Here is a 10000-nt window from a genome sequence, read left to right as displayed (position 1 = left end):
GCCGATTTGCGTGAGGTTTGCACAGAGTCTGTAGGAGTAATATCAAAAGATGTGTTTTGCAAAAATCAGCCTCCTGTTGGCACTATAACAGACCGATGTAGCAAAATCTGGGGCAGGGTTCTTCCTTGGCCTCCAGGGAGTATGTGTGCAAAGTTTCACACTGATCGGTCCTGTGTGTCTTGTGCACACTGCCAGCAGGGCAAATCCCCAAATATGTTTTCACAAATTGCAAATATTTACTTTACTACTAATAACTTAAATTTTACTCTGGAAGTCATTGTAGGTCGAATGGGGCTGAAACTTTGCCCAATAAATATGGAGATGACATTGGCTAATATATGTCATATTACTGATGTCATAGTACTGGCCACATGACATCCATGGTCCCCTCTAAATGTGATGGTTATGGGTTATGCCTGAAAGTCAAGCTGACATTTTACAGATACAAAATGAAAAGCACAACAAACAGCCATCACACCAAAAATGCTGAGCATGGTTGTCGAGACTGTCAACTAGTGCTTTTGAACTGCAGTTGTATGCTCTCAAGATGTCAAAGTATCCCAACATTTAAGTACCGCCTGGGACTCGAACATTAGCATTCATATGTTGGACTTTTACATTGTTTTTATCAACATTTTTACTTTTTCAATTGTTTAGGTCACAGCTCCTCAGAAACTGAGCTATTTTTGTTATACACATCATAAAGCCTAATGCATGACCCATATTAAATTACCACACTGCACACAGGCCTGTCGATTGAATCAATTTTAATAAATAAATACAGAAAAATAAGTTAATCTCTCCATAGAGACAAAGTCTAGATTCAATGTGGGACCCAACAGAGTCAGACACTTTAAGGACAGACATGGTCCATTAACACAGGAACAAAACATGTGTTTGGATTTTTATGGTTGACTAACCAATGAAATAATCATAATCCACTTAATCTCCCCAACATATGCAGCCATGAAAAGATTGGATCATATTTAACACTGAGTTAAAAGCCAATATTGTATAGCTACAATTACAGACAGGGCAGTACACCTGTGTACTGGGAATATATAGTCCAAATGTAGTTCATTTTACAGCATTGGGCATTCCATTAAAAAACTTTGTCAAATGTGAGAAAATATACATTATGTAAGACATAAACAAAAAAGTCTTTATAAAGAAACTGAGGCATAATAGTTAAAAAACCAAACATACACATTAACTCAATTTAAGTGTCTCACCATCTATCTCATGACAAGACATCAGTAGATTACAACTGTTTCTAGAGGATAAATAAAGCGATGAAATGATGCTGGGACTGCTTGTATGAGGGCTGTAATCGAAAGCAGTGGTTCTCAAACACACACTTTTTTATTTCAAGGATCCCCATTTTGACATGCACGAGGCCAAGTACCCCCATTTAATACAATTTTCTATTTCTGGGACCCCAATCTACACTATAAAATCCTAACTCTGGGAGTGTACGAATGGAGCCATTAGTACACTCCCAGAGTTGCAGACTCATAACTCCCCAAGGACCCGTGGGGGTCCCCGGACCTCAGTTTGAGAACCACTGACCTAAAGGTGGTACAGTATGTGCAATTCATCATTCATGGTGACATCAGCAGATGACCTCAAAGTCACAAATGACAACAGAGAATACATAAGAGGAAATGTCAGCTCAGAGCAAGACATGTGGAGGTATATATATTGTGACAAATAACAGTAATACCATGCACAGCGCCGTATATCGCCCATAAAAGTACAAACAAATCCCTTGTGAAATGTCCTTGTCAATTCATAAACTATATATATCTACTATATAAAGTTGAAGTTGTGGCGGGTGGGTGAGCGGCCGGATTATGCCCAGCGTGTCTGGACAAATATGCCCGTATATGGACATGCTTGACATCACACCACTGCCTGCGTGAGTTGCCGTTGTTAGGCAAAGGGTTTCTGTCGTGTGATATCCGACCAGAGCTTCATCAGCGCGAGAGAGGAGAGAGAGAGAGAAAGAGGTAGAGAGGGAATGAGGGTAGTGAGAGCACTTTGTGCCATATTTTCTGCTTGTTATACAAAGTGTATAGACTGTACATACTGTACATACTATACGGTATGTGTGTGTGTGTGTGTGTGTGTGTGTGTGTGTGTGTGTGTGTGTGTGTGTGTGTGTGTGTGTGTGTATATTATATACACACACACACACACACACACACACACACACACACACACACACACACACACACACACAATATATGCAGTATATGTATAGTATATAGTACATATACAGTATAATATATAATATATTATACAGTATATACAGTGTATACAGTGTGTATATAGACCTGCCTGCAAAATAAAATGTATAGTCCAACATCATTTCAAGATTGAACAGTGTTTATAAGAATATGTTCCTATAGACTCCATGGAAGACCTGCATCCTCTTTGTCAATGATCAGATCATATACTAAGTCAAAGCATGTTATATAGTATCTTATGAAGACCATAAGAACATTAATACAATATAGCAAAACAATCATAATAATCATCATCTCATATACCATATCATATCATATATTACATGACAAGTGGTCTTTAAATAAGAGCTTGTTGTAATAAGAGCTTTTAACCACTTAAAACCTATATATATTCCCTGGGGGGACCGGAGTCCCCCAGGGGTCTATAGTAGGCATGCTCCTTTCTTCCCTCTACACCAAATCTCTTCACCAAAAATAGCTGATCTACAAGTTCACAATGCGTTGTGTAAGCTTGTAGATGTGCTATTTTCAAGGAACGTTTGCCCCAGAATAAGGACGCTAGGGTTCATGTGGTTAATGAATGAGAAGCAGGTTGTCCAGGAGGGAAAGTGAGAGGAGCGCTACCCTGTGGCAGAAACTGGTTCAATGCTATTCACATACAGTACAGGTAGAATATTCCAATATTAAACACATGGGAGCCAACGATGACACAGAGTTTAGTTCCAGAGTGAGAACCAGGTCGTAACTGTCACATTATCGTACACCCATTTGGTCATAGTAGGCACCTTGTTTTGACAAACAAAACAGATCATAGCTTATTTCAGTACAGAAAGTCATCACATTGTCCTTTTGACAGGTCCATAGGGAAATCCATGCACCCCCACCCCGACCCGTGTTTTTGTTTGGTCAAGTTATATCTTTCCTGTAGGCCCACATGTCGTATGTACGTTACAGTCAGCATGAATGCACAAGGACGTGTTGGCTCTGTCCAGTGTAAGTCTGTGGCTGTTCTTATACACAGCAGCAGCAGCAGCACATGGATGGAGGGTCTATTAGGAATAACAACTGTACATACGTGTAAGCCCTAGTTCGACATAATTCTTTCTCACTGATGGATAAATACTGTACTAACGGAAATGGCTGCAGTTCTACAAGGCTGTGTGTTGGTGTGTATGGGTGTGTACAAGTGTGATGCTTCACACGTCCCAGCCTTAACACACTAGCATGTTGTGCAGAAGCACGCTGTTGCTCCTCAACGCTCTGTCTTGGGAACACTTCACTTCTCAATGGTTTACCCTTTTCACAAAACTGTTAGTGCCTCACAGCTGTCCTAACTGAGTCCATCGGCTGGCCTAGAGCACGTGGCAACAGTTGTACTGAGCTAGGGGCAGTATCTTGGTCTTGTTGTGTGGCGGCATGTTGAAGGCCAGGGCCTTCTCACACAGAGGAAACTGAAACAGTCTCTCCCTCAGCTTCATGCCACGCCCCTTCCCCGGCTCCGCACGAGGAACAGCCTCAGGCCCCGCCTCCCGACACCCGGGAGCATTGTGGGCTCGGGGTCTGTCTGTTAGGAGGTCTTCCCTCTCCCCTTCTGCCTTGGTTCCCTCCTCTCCCTCTTTCTGCGCCTCCGACCCGTGCAGACTGGGTCTGGCGGAGGGAGGTGGAGGGCGGGTGGAGACGGGGGCGCCTGGGGCGGACTGGGTGAGTGGTGGAGGTTTGTCGGTATTGTTGTTGGGCTCCGCCCCCTCCTTTGATATCTCTGGGCTGGTGGGATCCGGCTGCCCCTGGCAACACTGTACTCCCATGAAGGCAGACAGAGAAAGCGGTTTGACGTCGGGCGTCGGGTTGAACGGCGTCTCACCGACCGGCTGGTTTGAAACCACGCGGCTACTTCCACCTCTCCCCTTCTCCCTATCTCCTTCCTCCTTGCCTTTTGCTGCCCATTCATCCTCCTCATCCACCTCCTTCATCTTCACTGAGCTCGCGGTCTGCAGCGGGTCTGTTTCTCCGTCTCTCTCTTGCGTATCTGCGTCGTCCAGCGCTGCACTGGTGTTTTCATCAGCCACTGACGAAAGGCCGACCCACTCCGCTTTCAACAGACCCCTCTCTTCTTCTTCTTCCTCTTCCTCTTCTTCTTCCTCATCTTCCTCGCATATCTGCTGCAGGGCCGCGTGGACCTTGGGGACGGGCAGCGCTTCTTGGGGAGGAGGTTGGAGACTGAGCCTGGGCTGCCACGGCGCAGGTACGGGCAGCTTAGTCTGGGGCCTCGCTGCCAGCAGGTCCCCACACTCCGGCACTCCTGGGCGGGTAGAGCTGGGAGACACGGCCCCCGACAGCCAGTGGGGCGGAGCCTCAGGGCTGAGAAGCACATCATCCAGCCCCTGTAGCCAATCGTGAGCCTCAATCTCCTCCAGTGACGCACGGAAAGCGGGATCTCTCTGCAGCATCCTAGCGATCAGACTGATAGAGTGAGAAAGAGAGAGAGACAGAGGATTGAGATTACAAACAGACAATGTTGATATCTGTACTTTTAACACTACAAAAGATGGTCCACATGTCCTACATCGTAGACTTTGCCTGAAGGTCAGACCGTTCTGTGCTACACAGATCTTGCTTCCTCAATGAGGTGCTTTATCATATGACCCCCGGCGATATGTCACATGAGGGGTCCTGGGTCACACATTGTAGGTTGTGTTAGAGGCCAAAGCTAATCTTAGATGTCACTGGGTTAAGTAAGTACATTCTTCAATCAAAATAGTATTATAAATGTTATATCATTGCTGTTGTTCACTCAGTGACCAGTACATGTCACTGTTGAGCAGGAGTGAAACTCCAGTCTCCAATAAGTATCTGTGCATAACTGTGGTCCCGGGTGTCCTGTTCCGGTTCATTTTGTACTGTTGTTGAAAGTGTGACTAACATAAGTATTTTTTTATAGTTAGTTCTATAGAGATGAAAGAGAACTGGCCTTTAGCATGCAGCTCTTTGATGTGTTAAGGATGCATTGGATGTTAAAGGATGCAGTGAAGGCGACAGGTTTGGAGGTTAAGTGAGAAGGTACACTGATATTGTAAGAGTGCTTTTGGCTCTTGTCCCAGGAACGTGATTGAGTGACTGAGTGAGTGAGTGAGTGAGTGCGATGTGTATGTGTGCGTGTGCGTGTGCGTGTGAGTGTGAGTGTGCGTGTGCGTGTGTGTGTGTGTGTGTGTACTGTATGTGCACATGTGCACTCACTTTTTGCAGTCGTCTGATATGTGTTCGGGGACGGAGTAGCGACAGTCCAGAATCATGACCAGTGTTTCACTATCATTGGTTTCCTGGAAGGGAGGGACTCCACACACCAGCATGTACAGAATCACCCCCAGAGACCAGATATCTGGAACACAAGAACACAGAAGAATATTAGCCTTACAGGCTTACACTGTATAGTAGCAGGTAACTTATCAAGAAAACCAAGTATAATATTGCCTAAATCATTTCTACACAGTAGCGTTGCTGTAACCTATTTAAACATATTTGTCTTCATAAATAACACTGTGCACAAAGCCACAAGCAACCAGATGACAATTGACATATATAACATATATAAGGAGAAATGTATGTGTTATAGAGAGCTGTGACGATGACCTCTGAATGGCACACACGCATGCACAAGCACATGTGCATGCACACACGCATGCCAGCATGCACACACGCAAATTCGTGTCCTGCTATACTTGTGATTCCCAAAGACTACATTCATTCCATAGCCTTTAACGGTAACATTAACCTATTAACATTAGCATGCCTAGCCTTAACCTTGACTTTAATTCTAACCTTAACCCACTTGACTCTAACCCTAACCCTAAGTCCTATTCCTATTCCTATTACGCACACACTGTAGACACACTTCCTGGTGCTGACAGCATGTTCCTTTCCTCATGTCCTCCCCTTTCCTTCTGCTTCCCACCCTTCCTTCCTTGCTCCCTTCCTTCCTCCCCCTCCTCCCTCACCTCCTCTCCTCTCCTCAGGGCAGACTGGGTGAGGGAAGGTCACGGCAAACTCAGAACGCCATGAACACTGTGGCCAGTTCATGGCCTCCCCCCTCACACACACACACACGGAAGGGAGCTGGGAACTGAGGGCCGTGATAAACAGATGGCTTGTTCTAAGGGTAGTTCTATTCTAAGAATGTTCACTTCTCTTCCTTTCCCCTCTCTGTTTTTCTCTCCTTCCTTCACTCGATCTCCATTTCTGAGAAGACCACACATGAATGGGAAAGCGTTACATTGTATATTATTCAAATTACTACACTTGGCATTTAACTTGTGATCACATGACGTTACCCAGGCATGGATCTAGATAAATACTGTACCTCACATGACTCATGTTGTCAATTCTGATCCTCTTCCATTCTAGAGTCTAAATCACACTTAGATCGCACTTACACAACGGAATAAAAGGAAATACAATCATATGCGTGCGTGCGTGCGTGCGCTATTTTTCACACGCACGCACGCACGCACGCACGCACGCACGCACGCACGCACGCACGCACGCACGCACGCACGCACGCACGCACGCACACACACACACACACACACACACACACACACACACACACACACACACACACACACACAAAGGCAGTGTTCCAGTGTATGCAGCCATTGTCACACATTAGACTCTTGACAGTGAAACAACAGACCTCAGTCTTCTCCCTGTCCACATACACTTACACATACACTTACACACGCGCACACCCACACCTACCCCCCCCCCCCCCCCCCCCCCCCCACACACACACACACACACACACACACACACACACACACACACACACACACTGCACATCTCTGTCCGTCTAATGAAGATGGTTATGCAACAGTGGAGAGAAGACACTGAGTACTGGGAGTGTTCTCTTCTCAGTTCACCGGGGAATATCTCACTTTCCCTCACCGCACATTAGTGGCCTGCTGACAAAACAAACACGCACTGCACACTGTGTGTTTGCACGTACCGCACACATGCACAAAGGCAGGCACAGAACCGAGCTGCCTTACTGAATAACCCCAGGCCACATCATTAGCAAATGATACGACTCTCTCATTCGCTAATGTAGGTTAGCTTCTATTTTACGGATAGACAGAAACCTTGTATCTCCATACATACTGTACCCAGTACTCAAATGTTTTACTTTAGTAAAAGTATAAATTCTGCAATGTAGAAGTACTCTGTTACAAGTAAAAGTCCGGAATTCAAAATGTACTTGAGTAAAAGTACAAAAGTATTGGTATCAAAATGTACTTAAAGTACCAAAAGTAAAAGTACTAAAATATTTGAAAATAGCAGATCTACAAGCTCACAACGCTTCGCGATCTACAAGTGAGCTTGTAGATCGGCTATTTTCAAATAGTGTAACGAAGAGGTCCTCAGTTTACTTATAATTGACACTAATTTGAACTTTACTCTTTTGCACAGTATATTTGCACAAGGATATTGGAATCATAAGAGGAATGTGCAATATGTTTAGTGCAATATAATTTGGCAATATATATGGGATGTTGGATTGTGATTTTAATACTGCTTATGTCTGTCTGTTCCAGGGTGTTCGGGCAAAAAAGTCCCCAGGGTTGCCCGAGCACCATATATGGGTGGACTGGACCACAGTAGAAGAGAGAGGGGGGTTTTGTGTTATATGTGTGGTATATTCGAAGCTGCTAGTAATGTGATAATGTTTGTTTTGCCATAGGGTGCTTAAGTTATTTGTTTTTGCCAGGGTTATTGATTCAGATGTTTTAATGGAATGTGTGGGTTGGATTTGTTGCATGTTTGAAGTAACCTGCAACATGGTTGAACCCACACTGATTGACTCACACTGATTGGCTCAGCTGAGTATAAAAGGCTGCCAGAAACAAATGTACTCAGTTTTAGTTGTAGGACAAGGACATGGTGGAACTGCCGACCACCATGTCACCGTCTGCTGCTGATGCCCTTAACCTGTACACTTTGGATGAATAGAAGCACTTTGGTTGCAATTTACACCTGACTCTGTGCTGTTTCCAGCCGCTTATTGGGCCAGTCCTTTACAAATAGCCTAGGTATAAAATAGGGCTAAAGTAGTTGATGTATGTTTTATAATCTAATAATTTATATCTGCAAAGTAATAAGAACTAAAGTTTTCAAATAATTGTAGTGGAGTAAAAGTACAATATTTGCCTCTGAGATGTAGTGGAGTAGAAGTAAAAGTATAGACAATTGGAAATACTCCAGTAAAGTAAAAGTACTTCAAAATTACAGTACAGTACAGTACTTGAGTAAAAGTACTTTACACCACTGACTGTACCTGCAAAAAACTTGTATCTCCGTATTTCAACTGTTTATGTTTTTTTTCATAATCATATTACCTACTTTGTCGTATGCCGGTGTCGAGTAAAAATGGCAAATTCTAGCCAATCTACAACAAGCGCACACCGCATCGCAATGCGACTGCTATTTTCACTATTTTTGATTTTTTTTTTAACATTGAAACTGAAAGAGGTTAAAGGTAGGGTATGTGATTTTCATTCATGGACATCATGAGACAAGTTACTAGAATGAATTATGCAGCCTGGTTTCAGACAGGATTACTTTGGGTTTACACGTCATCTCTGTTGCCCTATTTTCCCCGCAAAAAATGTGGGTATTTGTGGCCTTTCCCGTAAAGAGCACAAGAGCACATGAATATGATTTAGACCTTTTTTATGTTTCCTGCATTCTGTTGACCAGCATACTGATTAATTTGCTGTTTACCGTACAAATGTGACGCGTTGTGATCTTGTAGACCTGCTGTGTACTGTAGTCTAACTGTGACGCGTTGTACGAAGGAGTAAAAATCTGGCTTTCAGTCCTGCTTTTGAAAACTGATTAACAACTTTTACCCTGGCATCCCCTATTTTGGGCATGTCATTATAGGTGAAAATAAATTAAAAATAGCCTAGTCCTATATGCTTGATTTACTCCACCGTACGCCGACACACGGCGAAAAGAGTAGATCTACAAGCTTGTGATGGGGCGCGAGCTTGTGGATCAACTCTTTTCCCCATGCGACATACACCGCCATACGATCAAGTAAGAATCAGGCTTAATGAGCCCCATCCACGGCTGGCAAATGAGGGCCTTCTGTTGCATTGCATTGTATTCTAGTCTGACCAGGCAGCTATTCAGCAGCAATAATGTGGGCGCTAATGTTGAGTCACAGCTCATTACAGTCGTCTCAGACGCCAGTCCTATGTGCACGTACACCTCATGACCTCTGTCTCTCCACAGAAACAGTGAGCGCTTTCTAGACCAGTTGTTCCCAAACGACCTCTTGTAGATCAGCTATTTTCAGTGAGTGAAACAGGTGCACATTGAGCATAAATCAGGCTTAGGACATGTGCCAAGTTATTCATTAGGTTAAATGAAAACTGCCTGTTGTAGCTCAGTAAATAGTATGGATAGTATGGACACCATATGGGAGTGTTGTCGCAATGGCCAGAATGAGAGACTGTATTATGTGGACTGACTTTATTTGAGCTGTGTGTTACTGTGATGTGAGTGAGAGTAGAGCCGCAACTATTGATTACTTTCTCAGCAATTATTCTATTGATTTGTTTTTCGATTAATTGAACAATCACGACCACACTCATACAGTACGTATGCATTGCTATAGTTACATTCTAATACAATGTATTGCCATGAGAGTGTACAGGTAGTTTGTCAGGTTAGACCACACAAATGTGCGTCTAGAG

The 10000-nt window shown here is 43.8% G+C and overlaps 1 protein-coding gene across 1 annotated transcript in view; it reads right to left on the bottom strand.

Moving 5' to 3' along the window:
* Positions 1 to 2265: 2265 nt before the first annotated feature.
* The window catches only part of snrkb (SNF related kinase b), a 14866-nt gene continuing 7131 nt past the window's right edge, over positions 2266 to 10000 (bottom strand). Inside the window, exons 4-5 of the mRNA XM_084059383.1 lie at positions 5484 to 5625; positions 2266 to 4709 (exon numbers count right to left, since the gene is read on the bottom strand). Coding sequence (XP_083915509.1) covers positions 3602 to 4709; positions 5484 to 5625 — 1250 coding nt within the window. The 3' untranslated portion in view covers positions 2266 to 3601. The remainder of the gene's footprint in view (positions 4710 to 5483; positions 5626 to 10000) is intronic.

Source organism: Gymnoscopelus microlampas (genome assembly GCF_963454915.1).
Source record: "Gymnoscopelus microlampas genome assembly, chromosome: 6".
NCBI classification, from domain to species: domain Eukaryota; kingdom Metazoa; phylum Chordata; class Actinopteri; order Myctophiformes; family Myctophidae; genus Gymnoscopelus; species Gymnoscopelus microlampas.
This window is presented reverse-complemented; position numbering and strand designations above follow the sequence as displayed.